Source organism: Magallana gigas, chromosome 8 (genome assembly GCF_963853765.1).
Source record: "Magallana gigas chromosome 8, xbMagGiga1.1, whole genome shotgun sequence".
Taxonomy (NCBI): domain Eukaryota; kingdom Metazoa; phylum Mollusca; class Bivalvia; order Ostreida; family Ostreidae; genus Magallana; species Magallana gigas.
The window spans coordinates 45,843,077-45,861,808 of NC_088860.1; the positions used below are offsets into that span (position 1 = coordinate 45,843,077).

Here is an 18,732-nt window from a genome sequence, read left to right on the forward strand (position 1 = left end):
TGATAATTTCGGTCGGGGCGTGATCAAAGGGCTTTATGATAGATTTGATCACGCCCATACCGAAATTATCACCTCATAATATTCAAAGAATGATTCCTTATTACTTATATTTATATAAGTTTATGCCATCGTACGATTAAATCTTTAAATATAAATAAGCAAACCCCGCCGGCGCCTCCATTTGGCGTCATTTGTATTATGGGTTATATAGTACAAAATCGATACGTAGTGTTATCACAGACAAAGACACTTTATTGGATTTAATCACGCCCCGACCAAAATTATCACCTCATAATAATGATTCCTTATTCTTTATATAAATTATATCATAAATAGTTTTGTTTCTGTAAAATATGATGCAACAAAATTATGTTACATAAAAGTTTACGCAGGTATACACTCTGCGTATGATTTAATATATTCGATATACAGGTAAATATGTTACCTTGTTCCTAAGAACTTCGTTTCGCATTTCTAATGCTAACAGATATGATTTACATATAATATTGGTTAATTTTGATCTAAAAAAAATTAAAATAAGTATCCTCACGGAATGTTGGATAGGATTTTACAATTCTTGTTCGATAAATATTCGTATACGGCGCACCGAACGAGTTGCATCTTAGTAATAAATTTACTTGCTTATGAAAAGGCACAAAACGATTAACACGATCGGATAAACAGAAGAATTGTTGAAATTGAACGATAAACCTGATAGGATTAATGCATGATAGGATAGCATTAACGCACGATAGAACAGTATACACGCACGATAGGATAGAATTAACGCACGATAGAACAGTATACACGCACGATACGATAGGATTGATACACGATACGATAGGATAGGATTGTAAAAAAATAACGTTGCGGGTACTGTAGTTCGAGGGTCACGATTTTAACAATTTACAATTTTCATTGTATATACAAGCATCGTTCTAAATAATGGCATTTCTGATGCAGTGGTCTTGAAAAAAAAAGATTGTTAAAGACACGCACTTTTTTCACTGTTTTCAAATATTGACAATTTTAAAAACTAAGGTTTTTTCCTTAATTCAAATTATTAAAAATGTCCATCCCATACGGATGCTTTGTATCAAGTGTTCTTAACTGTAATGCATTTTTTGGCGGGGGGGGGGGGAGTAATAGTATTTTAGGCATCAAACGGTCCAAAAAAGAATAGATCACATCTGTAGATATCTGTTTAAAAGAAGAAGAACCTTTATCTGACGTACATGATTTCCTTTACTGTAATGAGGCACATAAAAATAAAACTTACTGAAGATTCCTGAAAAATTGAAAGTAAATAAATTGTTAAGTACTACAGTGCGATTTTAAACTGTGAGCCGAAAGGCACAAGAGACTAGGCGTGATATAAACAACAACTTTAACTTTGCGTGCATCATCCCGACGTCATATTGTGAACGCTATCGTGCTCTGTGGTGACAAAATGACTATGTTTTGTTTTTTAATTCGTTCATCAAAAAACACATTTTCATCAAAAAGAATAAAACTCCAAACATGTATATTTTAATTTACAGTTCTATAGAAACTGACAGGACTACAATTTACTCGCACCGTTTATTAATTTGTCAATATCTTCATCAACCAAAGTAAAATCACAGACTACACATAATAATCATGATTAAGTCGTATCAAATTCACATAGAAGATGATTTGGCTGCACTTTTAGTTAACATACTTATATACATTAAGAGGAATTTAGTAAATTGTACATCTTTTAAACCAACAACTGTTGAATTTGTTAAAGAAAATATATAAATAGACACAATAAAAATTTAAAATAAATTCTAATATGGCCATAATTGTTCAGCGTTATGATTGAAAAGTACATTCTTTTTTGTGCTATATACGAGGGTTGTCCCAAAATAGCGTAGACAAGTGGCGTTATTCAGTTAATCGAAGACAAAGGAAGTTGAAATTTGTGCCACAAAGGGTTCATGAAATTTGCATTCAAATAATGTTTTAAAATCAAATATTGTTTGAGATTGAATTAGGAAAATGAAAGCATGTTAGATCAGAAATTCGACATGCGGCGCTATGTCGAAAACAAAAAGGTAAAATCAAGACAATAAAATGAAAATTGCGAGAAAAAGTACTTCTCGAATGAATAAATTCAAATAAAACATACATTGATATTTGATAACAATTCTATTATTTACTTAGACAACAAGTAATACAGGGCAAGTTTGGAGCCGACAGATCGTTTGTACTTAGAAAAATATTTTTTAAAAAACTAAACTAAAATATATGTTGAATGTGCACTCAGGGTACATGTTCAAAGATAATATCTTTTTCTGAGACATTTTCGGAAATTAAACGTTAATGTTATCGTAAACGTTGTGGAGGGTTTAGCAACAACGTAAAATTGGAAATTCGACGTCGCACATTGCGCCGCCTGACAAAACTTGTTGTTACGAATTATTCATTTTCTCGAGAGATAAATAAAGTACAGATTTGAATTTTTCAGTATTGTTTGCCAAAGAGTCATTGAAGAAAACATAGAAGTCTAATGAAATTATAGTGAACTGATTTTAAATTATGTGTCCTGTCTACATTATTTTGGGACAACCCTCGTACACTAGCATTATATGGGGTTTTTTTCAGAAATAAATGTTCAGATATACATAATGATAGTACCGGTTTATGCTAACAGTATGACGATAATGTGCAGTAGCCACACCATTTTTTGCTGTTTCATCTTTGTTAACATCCGTCCCAGATATCGAATTATTTTATTAAACATCGGGATTGCAAAAAAAAATATATATATGCAGTATAACAATAGCATAATGAATTGTTTTCTGAAGGTAATGGTTATCTGAGAAAAAAAACTTACTCTATTACTTGGATACGACTTCTCCGAGGTTATTCAGCGAAGACCTCTCTAGCATCTGATCGATTGCGATTACGTAATATTATCTAATTCTGCACTGAGGTACACTGTTAAAATATGTATCAAACATAACAAAAAGTAGCATACTATTTTTGTATTATCCGACTTTCACCAACATTTATGTTTTTAATGGAAAAGCGCGCCTTTTCAGTATTATATTTATGTGTACTTTTGTTTGCAAACAACTAATTTGCATCAACGTTTTAAGAAAATACTTCCAAAATGTTACATATATCATGTACTGTAACATTGGAGATCTTGGATGATATAGAACTGAACGGGATGGGACATGATACGTTCATTATGACTTTACTGCGACAGTATCGTCTATCTATGACTAAAATGATCACCTTAATTTGTCTTGGTGTTGCAAATACATGTATCACCAATGCCAAAACAATATTCCTTCTTGTTTTCCGGTATAATCGGAATTATTTTGTGTTTACAGATTGAGTCATTCATGTTATTCAGATTTAAAGTTGTATAGCTTACATGATTTATCATTATACGTCACTGCTTTTAGTGTCATTACATTACTTCATATGTGTGGTGCAAGTAGATGAAGTATTTCTTAACTTACACTTTTTTATAATCGCATACTTCAACATGTTACGCTTGTTTGTTTGCAAAGTTTGAGCATTTATGAGATACCCATACATCATTAATGCTTTATTTCTAAAATTATTTTCATAGTTTGTTTAAACAATATGTTTTTGTCCACTTACATGTTTGAACAACATATCGTAAATTTTGACCAACGCATCAAAGGTAAACCCAGCTGACATTTAACCATACTATATAAGACACGTGTTTAACTCAAAACGTTACACCTTTGTCAAGGACGCCATCCCCTTGTGTGGTAAGTATAAAGTGTTAAGGATTTTTAACATCTGATATGCTAAAGTTTTTTGTTTTTTTAAAGAAACGCAATTTTTCTCCAATGCAAACATTTTTAATAATAAAAAAATGATTGTGCAATATCAAGATCAATGCAGATATTGATAGGATATGCATTAATCATATAAAAAATAATCTTTGTAGTCCCAAACATAAGGATATATTGAAACAAAAAAGCAGAAGTCATAATTTCAAATGCAAGTTTCTTTTGGTCAAAGGTAAGGGAATGTTCAATACAATCTATGTTTGATTTCAAGGATCTTTCAAACATCATTGATAAAAACATTTTACTAAGTTTAATGTTGAACAATAATTGACTTCAGTGTTGCTGCATACGATTTATTAATATCCGCTGTTTGATTTTTCATACCATAATTCTATAGAAATGTGTTATTGTCCAGCAATAGACAAATGATATAAAAATGTCTTTAATATTTTGTCATATTGTAACTCTCTCTCTCTTATTGTCAACAGATGGCAGTTTTCGCATTCTTTCTGATGCTGTATTATGTAATACAATGCAATGGAATTGGAAGAAATGTCAAGCATTGTGATCTTTGGATACATAGTCATCGTCCAAAACAAATAAAAGCTTTAAGGGAGGAATTCAAAAGCTTTACCAAAGTTATCAACAGATCATTGAAAGAGTTCAAAGAAAAAACACAGGCTGATATAAAACTCATTAAAGGTTGATACGCTTTTCAATTTAAATCTTAACACATACTCCAAAAAGCGGCAAATTGGAAACTATTTTATTTCGGCATTTTATTGTCCTTTATTTAAATATGTACACTTTTAATAATCTCTTCAGAGTATTTGACCGTTTATCCAGTACTTTCCGATATGATGTAATTTTTACCTTTTTTTGAGATTTCGTTTATTTCGCAAATTAATGAATACAAAAAATTATTCCCTTTATCATTTTCTATAATAATTGTTTTTTAAACTGCAAACAATGACCGACGCAAATCGAAAATGTTGCAGATTTCCCCCATGTTCGCAATTTTTTTGAAACGCAGTAATTGGATGTACGGTAATTTGATATTATACAACTTAGCAAAAGAAATGTTTCTTGAACCTTCATATTTAGCCCAAAATAGTAGAAACGTTGTGTACACCAGATGGGGAAAGAAATCGTGTCCATCAAATGCTAAACTAGTTCATTCAGGTAAATATCCATAGTATATCCTAATTTTGTATTTCAAAGTTCTCGTTATTCATTTTTTAAATATGAACCTAAAAATATAAATTACTTCAGGTTATGTCGGAGGATCACATTACAACAATAGAGGGGCAGCGGTAGAACCGATTTGTTTACCAAGAAATCCAGAATGGTGGGTTCACAGGGATGGTATGGATGGACAGAAAGCTTATGTATATGGCGCAGAGTACCAAATGCACACTGTCTCCGGCTACATGCGCCAATTCCATGATCAAGATGTCCCATGTGCTTTATGTGTGAAGCGTAATAAATCAGTTGTCCTGGCCCCGAGGTTATAAAACTTTTTCCATACTCCAACTCCAACTTGTACTCCGTACTCCGAGTATGTGCTCCACTGGGTGCGGTTCTAAAAACCGAGGTTATAAAAGTTTTGGAGTACGGTCTCCGCTGAGTACTATTTAGAGTATGCTCCAAAAGCCGATCGATGAAATTGTACGTCTCTGGAGAAAGACAGAGAACGGTATTTCATGTAAATAGTCCTGGCCCCGAGGTTATAAAACTTTCTTGAGTACGATCTTGTACTCCAAATCGTACTCCGTGCTCCAAACCGTACTCGTACTCAAGGTATCGAGGCTATAAAACGTTTTCATACTCATACTCGTACTCCGGCTGAGTACAAAACGGGGATTTTCTGAGTAAGCTATGAAGCTTTCTCAAAGTCGTACTCAAGACATTTAATCTAAATAAAATGCAGTGAAAACATATAATATTGTTCATATTGTAACGTTGCTGTATTATACGCTATAATTTAATCATATTTACATGTATATGAATCAAAATGGAAAGTTTTTTACCATTAATGACATATCTAGAATAGATATAATGGAGGTGAATTTAAGAGTAAGGGCGAACTGCAACCAAGATTATCAAAATAACTTTTAGATAGTTTGCTTCATTAATTAATGTACATATACATGTAAATCTACGTACAAAATACTATTGTTTAATAGCTCGACATTTTAAGAATTCTGTTTTTAGTCAAATACTACCCATTCACCCAATCATTTAAAACAAAGAAATCAATGTACATGTATCGTTATTAATCAATTTCAATCAGATGTACTTGCTGGGTCCTTTTTTTGATTACAGTGAAAATGTAGGTTAGTTCTAAACATTAACAAAGGATGGGGGATGCATAAAAGTCTAAAACTTTCTATTACTTATTAATCAATTATCATTTATGTTGCATGCCACACAACTTGGAAAGGGAAACATTTTATAGAATAAGCGGTAAATCAGTGGCGGAGTAAAGGAGGTCGCACCCAGCCCCCCCCCTCCCCCCCCCCTCCCCACAGCCCGAAAAAAATTGTCCAAATAAAGTTAAATCATACTCCTTCTGGCAAAGAAAATGTACATCTTGCAAGTCTTAATTATCTTTTTTTTTAACTTGGGGGATTTCTCTACATTAGACTGATTTCAATGTGCAATAGGAAGAAAACGCGTGTGTTCAATGGTGTAACTAAACCCTCCCAGAAAAAATGTATGTACTCGATTGAAAATACATGTACTACTTGTGATAAAATAACTTCTTCGCATTTTCATGTGAACATTTTTCTCTCTATATAGCTTAGCTGGGGGAATATTCATCTCTTAAATTATTTTATTTCATTAGCAAGTAACTATCTAGATAATTCATATAGTTATTCCTTTTTTATCTAAAGTAACCAAATATTTATGTCAAATGCATTAAAATTAACAGATGTATTTCGAATTTTAAAAATGAATAGGAAAAGGCTTGCTAAAAAAATCAAATGACGTTACTTAAGATTAAAAATGACACAGTACGTGTATATGTAAATTCTAAACACACATGTTCAAGCCTTGACTAAGTGAGAAAAACTTGAACCATCAATAAAACCCCACAAAAAGGGTTACAGCAACTTTAGTACACAGTTTCCTTGAACACGTTGTTTCGGTTTAACGTGGTCCTCATAGTGGAAATTTCAAAAATATTTCAATTAGTGAATTTTCTTAAACTCTCGTGAACATTCCCAAAAATATTGAAATGAGAAATTTTACGTGTGTCCTTGGCTTTTGGCATATGTTCATTGATGCAATTCCAACCCAAACCCCCACCCCACCCCTTCAAGATATTAGATGGTTTTTTCTTACAAGAATTAAAGCAAGTATAGTATGTTGCAATTAAATTGGAATACCTCTATAATTTCTTTAGTGTATACTTTCTGAGTGTGAAAATAAACGGATCTTCTCAGTATTTTTGTGATTTTCCCAAGTATATGTTTCTATTTTTGAATTTAACTCTTCCTGTTTTTCCTAATACAGGAACTGTTCACTAAATATCTTAAAAGATATCCACTTGGGGGCAGTGACTTTCCAGTTTTGTATTTGCGTTGTTTTCTGACCCTTTCCTGACATTTAAAATATCAAAATCGTTGAAAAGCCAGGAAAACTAGAGATATATCGAACTAAATTCTCTGTCGAAATACTCTCTTTATATCCGTGTAAATTCTTACTTCTTTCTTTTATATTCATATCGTTCCTTACAATAAAATTATACTTAATCATCACATGCATGAATCACTATCTGAGGAGAGAGAGAGAGAGAGAGAGAGAGAGAGAGAGAGAGAGAGAGAGAGAGAGAGAGATTTGACATCAACACAATTAGTTGATAATTTTACCAATAACACTGGATTTATCGTCTTTGTTGCTCAAAAATTCATAACTTATAGATGCTGACATATCTCCATGCTTGCAGATGAAGAAGGTTATATGTACATGTAAATAATGTGTTACATTTTGTTGATAAATAATTAATATCTGGATACATGTACAGTTTGCCTACATGCCAGGACTATTTACATGAATTACTGTTCTCTGTCTTTCTCCAGAGACGTAAATTTTCATCGATCGGCTTTTGGAGCATACTACAAATAGTACTCAGCGGAGAACGTACTCCAAAACTTTTATAACCTCGGTTTTTAGAGCCGTGGAGCACATACTCGGAGTACGGAGTACGAGTTGGAGTATGAGTATGGAAAAAGTTTTATAACCTCGGGGCCTGGCATGTAGGCAAACTGTACATGTATCCAGATATTAATTATTTATCAACAAAATGTAACACATTTTACATGTACATATTACCTTCTTCATCTGCAAGCATTGAGATGTGTCTGGATCTATAACATATGAATTTTTGAGCAACAAAGACGATAAACTCAGTGTAAGTGGTAAAATTATAAACAAATTGTGTTTATGTCAAATCTCTCTCTCTCTCTCTCTCTCTCTCTCTCTCTCTCTCTCTCTCTCTCTCCTCAGATAGTGATTCATGCATGTGATGATTAAGTATAATTTTATTGTAGAGGAACGATATGAATATAAAAGAAAGAAGTAAGAATTTACATGGATATGAAGAGAGTATTTCAACATAGAATTTAGTTCGATATATCCTAAGTTTTCCTGGCTTTTTAACGATTTTGATATTTTACATGCCAGGAAAAAGTCAGAAACGACGCCAATACAAAACTGGAAAGTCACTGCCCCCAAGTGGATATCTCTTAAGATATTTAGTGAGCAGTTCCTCTATTGGGAAAAACAGGGAAGAGTTTAATTCAAAAATAGAAACATATACTTGGGAAAATCGCAAAAATACTGAGAAGATCCGTTTATTTTAATACTCATATAGTATACACAAAGAAAATTATAAGGGTATTCCAATTTAATTGCAACATACTATATTTGCCTTAATTCTTGTGAGAAAAAACATCTATTATCTTGAAGGGGTGGGGGTTGGAATTGCATCAATGAACATATGCCAAAAGCCAAGGACACACGTAAAGTTTCTCATTTCAATATTTTTAGGAATGTGCACGAGAGTTTAAAAAATTTCACTAATTGAAATATTTTTGCAATTTTCCAATATGAGGACCACGTTAAACCGAAACAACGTGTTCAAGGAAATTGTGTACTAAAGTTGCTGTAACACTTATTGTGGGGTTTTATTGATGGTTTAAGTTTTTTTTTCTTAGTCAAGGCTTGAAAATGTGTGTTTAGAATTTATACATACACATACAGTGTCATTTTTAATCTTAAGTAACGTCATTTGATATTTTTGAGCAAGCCTTTTCCTATTCATCTTTAAAATTTGAAATACATGTGTTAATTTTGATGCATTTGACATGAATATGTGGTTACTTTAGATAAAAAAAGGAATAACTATATGAATTATCTAAATAGTTACTTGCTAATAAAATAGAACAATTTAAGAGATGAATATTCCCACAGCTAAGCTATATAGAGAAAAATATCTCACATGAAAATGCGAAGAAGCTATTTTATCACAAGTAGTACATGTATTTTCAATCGATTGCATAGAATAACAATAATCTCCTTCATCTCTCTCTCTCCCTCTCTCTCTCTCTCTCTGTCTCTCTCTCAAAAATTCTAGCTTCTATCATTCGGGTTATGATTTATTAAAGTGTTATCTTTTTTTCCTTTTTACATGAACAAGCATTTAATTAACTGTAAATTACCCGAATTCTCAAGCAGAATATACGAAGTCGATCATACTTAATGTTTTTCCATAGCTTTGTATTTAAGAATAAAATTTGATGTCATAACACCAATTTTTTTTTTTAAATATTCATTTGTAGAAAGATACTAATATAATACTTAAGACTATGGGGTCACCGGGACCCACCATCCTTATATTCGAGCGTTTATAATCAAATGTTAAGCCAAACAATGCATTTCACCATACGTATACTTAGACATGTCTATGCTCTCGATGGTTTAATTTGAAATGAATAATAAAGATCGTAAGGTAGGTGATGTTCCCTGGTAAAATTTATTTGATATTTGGAAAACAAAAATCAAATACTGGTAGATGGTTCGGAATGGATACCCTACCTTCCCGCAGTAAAATTAAAAAGAAGTTGCGGCCTATATTAATAGACAAAGAACACATCTAGATCTCTGCAGCTACATGTAGTATGCATGGTCACCTAGGAAGCCAAATATGTACGTCATACCGGTAATTTTAAAAATATTGCCAATACAAAACTTGAAAACTCTAAATCTTATCTTTATGTTTACATCTAATGCCCTTTAACCTGCGTTTTAATTACTTACTGCTGATTCTTAATTACTTTTAATATTACCAAGTAAGATTGCTTTTTGTTAACTTTCAAAATAGGTTTTTATTATCTTTAATGGTCGTGATATTTCGAGATAAAAAAGAAATGAACCTTGTACAAAATTACTCTAAATTTCACAGCGTTTTTGACACTACAGAGGAAAGGCGATTTATAAGCCAATATTTTCCATATGCAGACAGTAGCTGTTCTATGAAAATTTAAAACAAAAAACAAAAAAAAAAACAATCGTATAGATAAACCACAGGAAGAAGGATTTGACCCTCCCCCGCCCCTCACTCACACACACACACACACACACACCACCAACTCCTCTTAAAAATATTTAGTTCCAGGGGTAGATCACGACTTTGAAGTTAGATGGGGCGTCAGTATAAGACAGGGAGTCTGGAGGCCGCTTTGAGGCCTCCAGATGGTCCAGGGCCAAGTCCTGTTGGTGACCCAGGGGGCAAAGCCGGCCCCGGAAGCTCCAGGATTCTAGAGATTTTGTAGGGTAAAAAGGAAGTCTTCAAATGGACGTTTGAGATATTCCTTCGCATGATTACCGGTATACTTAAAGTGATAAAATTATTTACAATTTTTAAAGGTTTGTAGATTTAAGGCCTACAGTAATCAAATCCCTCTGTCATCTAGAAATCCAAGAAACATATCCTTTTTTTTTCTTTCGAATGACTGTAGACTAATCAGTTTAAAAATCAAGTTCACTGGGACAATGTAAATTAATGATGTTTTAATAAAAGATAACTATATATACCAGCTTATATTATAATAACAATGGAAGAGTCGTTAAAACACTAGTTAGTATAACCAATTACTTAAAGGTGGGTATATGGGTGACTGGTCATATTTGAACACAAGAACAGCGTAACCAAAATGTTTTTTTCTGGGGGTTTTTAGTTACACCATTGAACACACGTGTTTTATTCATATTGAATCAAAAAAGGGACCCAGCAAGTACATTTGATTGAAATTGATTAATAACGATACTTGTACATTGATTTCTTTGTTTTAAATGATGGGGTGTATGGGTCGTACGTATTTGACTAAAAACAGAATTCTTAAAAAGTCGAGCTCCATAATGGACAACGAAATAACCGATCTTCAATCCAGGTCTATGCGGGATAACATCCTGATACACAATTTCAAGTATACCCCTAACGAGGACTCAGCTGCCACCATGCCAGCGCTCATAAAACAAACACTTGGGGTAGATGTCAGCTTCGTCAGAATTCACAGAAATGGAGTTCTTCATAAGAAGTCTGATCGACCTGTATCAATCACAGCCAAGCTGACTGACCGTAACAAAAAAGACGAAATTCTAAATGCTCAAAGAAGTAAACAAAATTGCAAGAGTCTCCCTTCCATTTTATATCACTCCCCAGCAGCCTCCTTCACTTGTATCCGCAAGAAACAAACTCTTTGACAAATCAGACTCACTTAAAAAACAAAACATCTCTGTCAAGATTTCTAGAAATAGCATTGTTCTGCCAAACGGATCAAAATATAGAGAGGAGGCACCATTACTTTCCAATGCAGCTGTTCTGAAAATTGATCAGACCGAGAGTGAGCAACTGGATGACATCGTCACGATGAACACCGAACCCATACAAAAGAATGGATCGGAATTCTACGCAACTGGAACCAAAGTTGGGTCTGTAAACCAGGCCCAAAGTTTCTACAAAAAAGTCTGCATTGATCCACATGTCGCCAGTGTAGACAGTATAATACTCATCTACCGTTTCATGGAACAAGGGAAATTAATTGAAAACTATCATGACGATGGCGAGCATGGAGCGGGTTGTCGTTTACTCAAATACATGCGAGAAAATCAAATCATGGACGTTGCCATAGTTGTTACGAGGTGGATGGGGGAGCACATTGGGCCTCAACGCTTTACCATCATGGAGGGTCTTGTCAACGAGGTCGCCAACCTGATCCTTGAGTAAAACATTCTACATTCCGTTAAGTGTTAAAGTGAACATTTTTTTATATAAACTTTTGCTTTCACGCAACCGTTTATTATTACGGAAATAAGAATGCCGCCTGAAGCTTCAGTATATTATAATTCATAACCGGAATTATAAACTCTGTATTGACATATTCTGTAATTAGCTTTCGGGTGGCATATCCGATGTAAATTTATAAATTGTAAATAACCAAACACCTAGGTACTCTCTCTTAACGATGCACAGATCTCTATATCTAATCAGTATGCACTCTCTATCTACTCTTCCTATCAATCTATTCTTACTTTCTAGTTGTGAATATGAGGACGACTCAACAAGACATACAGCTAAGGTAAAATATTTTCATCGTTATATTCCACCCTAAATGTCTGAGCTTAAAATAACATCAGCAAATTGTCAGGGTCTGCATAATTTTAAGAAAAGGAAAGATGTTTTACAATACTATAAACAATTAGAATGTGATATTTTATGCTTACAAGATACTCACTTTACTATTGATATGGAAACATACATACGTACTGAATGAGGAAACGATGTTTATTTTGATTCATTTACCTCTCAGTCTAGAGGTATAGCAATATTTATAAATAATAATTTTGAGTACAAAGTCTATAATACAGTAAATGACAATTCTGGTAATTTCCTTGCCCTTGATATTGAATTGAGTAATATACGTTTTAGTTTAGCGGTTATATATGACCCTAATCACGGGCCCTGGAAGTTATTGTAAATATATTGCATGTGCATGTATAAAAAAGTAAGGGTAGGACACTCTTTTTGGGGCGAAATCGGGTTTGACGAAGTCTGGGCGTTCCTCAAACGAAATTTTGCGATAAATCGTTCAAGTATACTTTACTTACGATATATGTATACATTCGTTCCGCTCCAATGCTGTTACGTTGAAGAAAAAGGTGTTTTTATACATCCAAGTGCCTAAGAATTTCGCTAGACTGGTTAACATCCGGTTTAATCGCAGTGAATCGAAAGATAAGTTCTGATTGGTTAACAATAAAATAAATCTGCTCGTCAATAAGGTGGCGAAACTAATAACAATTTCTGGTGAGTATGTATCAAATGTTTGAAAGGAGTTATGCATATAGATACTGGGTAGTTTGGCCTTTCAACAATGAAATGCGAGAATAATGAAGAAGATTGACAAATATCGATAAGAAATTCAAGAATTTATTTCATTATTGACCAATCAGAACTTACCTTTCAATTTACCTTTCGATTCACTGCGATTAAACCGGATGTAAACCAGTCTAGCGAAATTCTTAGGCACTTGGATGTATAAAAACTTTTTCTTCGACGTAACAGCATTGGAGCGGAACGAATGTATACATATGTCGTAAGTAAAGTATACTTGAACGATTTATCGCGAAATTTCGTTTGAGGAACGCCCAGACTTCGTCAAACCCGATTTCGCCCCAAAAAGAGTGTCCTACCCTTACTTTTTTATACATGCACAGCAATATATTTACAATAACTTCCAGGGCCCGTGACCCTAATGAAAATAATCCTGGTTTTTATAACATGGTATCAGAAGCTATAAGTAATTTTAAGAATGATAATATACTTTTAGTTGGGGATTTTAATCTTGTATTAAACCCAGACAAAGACTATCACAACTATAAGCATATCAATAATGCCAAAGCTAGGGACAAACTGTTGGAAATAAACTCTCACCACAACCTTTCAGATATATTCAGAGAACTTCACCCTGAAAAAAATAAGATATACATGGCGCAAACCTCACCCATTCAAACAGGCACGTTTAGATTTTTTTTTTGGTTTCAAATTCTCTGCTAAATATGGTACAAGAAAGTGATATTTTATCAAGTTACAAGTCTGACCATTCTCCAGTTTTATTAACTCTCAAAATTGGAAACTTTACTCATGGAAAAGGTCAATGGAAATTTAATAATTCCTTGTTGCATGATTCAGATTACATTAAAACCATTAATACCATAATCATGCAAATCAAAGAAAATTATGCATTGCCCGTATATAGTAGAAATGGCATTTCCGCTATATCTGATTCTGAAATACAATTTACAGTTAATGATCAGCTTTTCCTTGAAACTCTTTTAATGGAAATTAGGGGCAAAACCATATCTTATTCAAGCTTTATAAAAAAAAGAATTAATGAAAAAGAAAAAAAATTAGTAACAGAAATGAATAGATTAGAAGAAAACTATGAACAAAATATAGGTCTGATTAATGAAAAAAAAGGAATTGGAAAATTTAAGAAATCATAGGCTTATAGGCAGTATGGTGAGATATAGAGCTAAATGGGCAGATGATGGAAAAAAACCTACAAATATTTTCTGAATTTAGAAAATCGACATTATACAAATAAAATAATACCAAAACTAATAATAGAGGAAGAGAATTTGAAAGAAATAACAAACCAAAGGGAAATTTTGAATGAAATTGAAAGTTTTTATAAGAATTTATATAATAAAAAAGATGAAAACTCTGACTATAATCTAAATGAAATTTTAACAAACATTGAAATAAAAACACTTAATAATAAACAAAGAGACCCCTTAGAAGGAGAAATTTCCGTTAAAGAAGCTACAACAGTTGTGAAAAATATGGCAAATAATAAGAGTCCAGGTAGTGATGGATTTACAACAGAATTCTATAAAGTTTTTTGGAACAAGATAGGACATTTCGTGGTTCGATCTCTGAATTATGGGTACAAAGTTCGGGAACTCTCAGTCACACAGAAACAAGGAATTATTACTTGTATCCCAAAAGATGGTAAAAGTAATTTTTTTTAAAAAAATTGGACACCAATAACGCTACTAAACGTTGCTTATAAAATAGGTTCTGGATGTATTGCTCAGAAAATTAAAAATATGCTTGATACTATTATTAGTCCCGATCAAACAGGTTTCATACCAGGGAGATATATTGGTGATAATACTAGACTGATATATGATCTTATGCAATATACAGAGGAAAATGACATCCCTGGTGTATTGTTAATGATTGATTTTGAAAAAGCCTTTGATACTGTTTCCTGGAAATTTATTCACAAATGTTTAGATTTTTTAAACTTTGGAGTATCCATTCAATCTTTGATATCTACTTTTCAATGTAATATAGAATCATCGGTCACACAAGCTGGATATCTTTCAAAATTTTTCAAACCTAGCAGAGGATGTCGCCAAGGCGACCCGATCTCTCCCTATTTATTCCTACTGTGTGCAGAAATTTTGGCCTATAAGATAAAAAGTAATAAGAATATACAAGGAATAGTAATAGATGATACTGAATATCTTATATCTCAATATGCTGACGACACTTTACTAATTTTAAATGGCTCAGAAAAATCCCTCAAAACAACTATTGATAAATTGAATAATTTTAATACAATCTCTGGACTCAAGATTAATTTATCAAAAACACAATTAGTCTGGATAGGCAGCAAAAAATATTCTACTGAAAAATTATGTCATGAAATGAATTTTCATAGGACAACACAATTTAAATTACTAGGCATCCAATTTGACGTAGATCTAGCAAATATTCCAAAACTCAATTATGATAAAAAGTTAGTTAAAATTAAAGAAATCATCAATCAGGTGAACAAAAGACATACAACTCCTATTGGTAGGATTACTTTGATCAAATCTCTTATTATATCACAAATGAATCATTTGTTTATTTCACTTCCAACACCATCAAGTAAATTTATTAAAGACTTAAATGAAATATTGTTTAATTTTCTTTGGAAATCTAAGGTGGACAAAATAAAAAGAAAACAAATTACACAAGAATACTCAAATGGTGGTCTCAAAATTATTGAAATAAATAATTACATCCAAAGTCTAAAGTCATCCTGGATCAGAAGATTGATAAATAGCCCAAATTCAAAATGGAATATATTATTAAATAAATCAATTAATACGGACATAGTGCTGAAGACTGGGTCAGACTTCATATCCTGTATATTAAGTAATTTAGTTAGAAACTCCTTTTGGAAGGATACATTTATTGCTTTTAAAAATATACAAGATAGAATGAAATTGCTTACATTGCATGAATTTATTACACAACCCATATGGTACAATAAGAACATTACAATGGGGGGGGGGGGGATCAATTTTCTTTATTGATTGGTTCAATAAGAATATTGTTTATATCAATGATTTGCTGGATGAAAATGGGTCCTTTTTAAGTTTACAAGACCTTCATAGTAAGTTTAATGTCAAGTCAAACTTCCTTACTTATCTTGGTTTACAGAAATCTATTTTAACTAGTTTACATTATCATGGAATCTCAAAAGAAGATGATAACCCAAGGCCTTTTATACCTTTCCACATTAAATTATTTTGGTCACCTCGAAAAGGATCTAAGATCATGTATAATATTCTAAACATGGAAAATGTCACATTGTTCAATAAATCAAAATGGGGATTATTTTTTAAGTTGTCAGACTTACAGTGGAAAACCATATACCAGTTACCTTTTGTCAACATTAAAAGTACCAAATTACAATGGCTGCAATTTAGAATTAATCACCACATTCTAACAACTAATAAATATCTATCTAAAATAGGACAGGAATGTAGTAAGTTGTGTAACTTTTGTAAACAACATGATGAGACAATTTTTCATGTACTATGGGAGTGTCTTAATGTTCAAGAACTCTTTCAGCAATTTTTTGAATTCTGTCAATCAAAGAGAATTACAATCCAAAGAGATCCTTTAATTTTTATATTCGGGCTACACTCTGACCCTATTTCTACAGACATTTATTCTATCTTCTTGGTTATGAAATCCTATATCTATAGGAAAAGATGTCTTAATGAAGCACTAACAATTCATGAATTACTTATAGATATTAAAACACATATATCAACTCTAAGATATATAGCTATCCGAAATTGCAGATTAGATGATTTCTATAAGAAATGGGAAACTTGGCTTTTTCTTCTTAATAGACTTCACTGAACAATTATAGCAGACTCTGACTGTATAGAGATGATATAAAACTATAAATCAATTACTTACTCATGTTCAACAACCAGTTCTCTCTCTATCTCTCTATCTCTCTCTCTCTCTTTCTCTCTCTCTCTCTTCCAAGGAAAAATTTTGTTTTGAAGTAAATTTTCTCAAAGCTGTTATCACTTTATTGTATACAAATGCATTTGATTGTTCAACTTCAAATAAAAAAAAAAAAAAAAAAAAAAAAAAAAAAAGTCGAGCTATTCAACGGTAGTATTTTGTACGTAGATTTACATGTATATGTACATTTATTAAAGAAGCAAACTATCTAAAAGTTATTTTGATAACATTGGTTGCAGTTCGCCCTTACTCTTAAATTCACCTCCATTATATCTAGATATGTCATTAATAAAATGGTGAAAATTTTCCATTTTAATTCATATACATGTAAATATGATTAAATTATAGCGTATAATACAGCAACGTTACAATATGAACAATATTATATGTTTGCACTGCATTTTATTTAGATTGAATGTCTTGAGTACGACTTTGAGAAAGCTTCATAGCTTACTCAGAAAATCGCCGTTTTGTACTCAGTCGGACTACGAGTATGAGTATGAAAACGTTTTATAACCTCGATACCTTGAGTACGAGTACGGTTTGGAGCACGGATTACGATTTGGAGTATGAGATCGTACTCAAGAAAGTTTTACAACCTCGGGGCCAGATATTTCCAGGTAAGTATAACGAATTTTAATTAAATCTGATTCCAAAATGAATATATATTATTATATATACTGAAATGTTTTTACTCAGTATCGATTTTTAAAATATTTCAGATATAGAATATCGGAATATGTCAAACTAAAATGAAGTTGTAAATAATACATGTATATTGTCTCTGTAGCAAGAAAAACGTGTTACAAAGGGTGGACGTTGGAGTATCTTGGCTACCTCATGGCTGGTAGACCTATTCACCAAGCCGGATCCACCTACACTTGTATTGACGAGCACCCAGACGTCGTGCATGGAGGTCACGTAGACATGAATGGTTACCTGTTCTACCAAGTGGAGGCTGTGTGTGGTTCTCTGAAGTGTCCACCTTATGTCAGGGGAAAAGAACTTGTTTGTGCTGTTTGTTCTAAAGAATAAACACTTGAATCCATACTTTGTATTGATTGATATGATAAAAAACAAAGATAATTAGAAACTAATGTGTTATGTTATTTTTTAAAAACTATTAACTTTTATGGTTTATATAACATGAAAGTTTAAACTAAATGTATTTCAAGTTAATGTATTTACAACTTGAATGTATCTTTATACCGTATTATTCTAGCATTCCCTTAAGCAACAATAGCCCTGGAATATTCTAGCTGTTCAATAACAAAATAATAAATAGATTATCTAATGTGAGTTCTAATCAATTATTTTTTTTCTGTTTCTAAGTTCCTTTACCATAATTGAAACATGAACATAGGATGTTCCAAGTTTGTTTATTAATTTAAGTTGAGTTTATAGCCATACATTCAATCATGATTAAAAACTATTCCTTTAAAAGGAATGATCGGCCGGTTATATCATTGGTCACCTCTGTTAGTGTAGTGCAAGAACATTAAGATACATACAATACATATGATAGATAAGATACTTTGA

At 32.4% G+C, this 18,732-nt stretch overlaps 2 protein-coding genes and 1 long non-coding RNA gene across 4 annotated transcripts; all 3 read left to right on the plus strand.

Annotated features, from left to right (window-relative positions):
* Positions 1-3,957: 3,957 nt before the first annotated feature.
* On the plus strand, positions 3,958-5,482 carry LOC117690221 (uncharacterized). Its single transcript, XR_010708268.1, has 4 exons — positions 3,958-4,032; positions 4,289-4,502; positions 4,905-4,982; positions 5,073-5,482. It is a non-coding gene; the product is annotated as an uncharacterized lncRNA (long non-coding RNA).
* Positions 5,483-10,507: 5,025 nt separating this feature from the next.
* LOC136271023 (protein IMPACT homolog) lies at positions 10,508-12,093 on the plus strand. The gene is made up of 3 exons (XM_066070090.1): positions 10,508-10,635; positions 11,258-11,481; positions 11,579-12,093. The coding sequence occupies exons 1-3, from the start codon at positions 10,508-10,510 to the stop codon at positions 12,091-12,093; spliced, it is 867 nt and encodes a 288-aa protein (XP_065926162.1).
* A 176-nt stretch (positions 12,094-12,269) lies between these two features.
* On the plus strand, positions 12,270-18,236 carry LOC136270533 (uncharacterized). Of its 2 annotated transcripts, XM_066068325.1 has the most exons (3): positions 12,270-12,315; positions 17,604-17,813; positions 17,984-18,236. In XM_066068325.1, the coding sequence occupies exons 2-3, from the start codon at positions 17,687-17,689 to the stop codon at positions 18,226-18,228; spliced, it is 372 nt and encodes a 123-aa protein (XP_065924397.1). In that variant the 5' UTR covers positions 12,270-12,315; positions 17,604-17,686; the 3' UTR covers positions 18,229-18,236. The 2 variants fall into 2 exon arrangements, with proteins under 2 accessions (XP_065924397.1, XP_065924398.1); XM_066068326.1 differs by lacking the exon at positions 12,270-12,315 and having other exon boundaries at positions 17,500-17,813.
* Positions 18,237-18,732: the final 496 nt, after the last annotated feature.

Bases quoted from the DNA above. Each gene is read 5' to 3' on its own strand.
- LOC136270533 (XM_066068325.1), top strand. From the start codon at position 17,687: ATGAGTATGAAAACGTTTTATAACCTCGATACCTTGAGTACGAGTACG. The intron at 17,814-17,983 runs GTAAGTATAACG...TTGTCTCTGTAG, and splicing joins TCGGGGCCAGATATTTCCAG to CAAGAAAAACGTGTTACAAA.
- LOC136271023 (XM_066070090.1), top strand. From the start codon at position 10,508: ATGGGGCGTCAGTATAAGACAGGGAGTCTGGAGGCCGCTTTGAGGCCT. The intron at 10,636-11,257 runs GTAGGGTAAAAA...TCTTCAATCCAG, and splicing joins TCCAGGATTCTAGAGATTTT to GTCTATGCGGGATAACATCC. The intron at 11,482-11,578 runs GTAAACAAAATT...TTGACAAATCAG, and splicing joins AATTCTAAATGCTCAAAGAA to ACTCACTTAAAAAACAAAAC.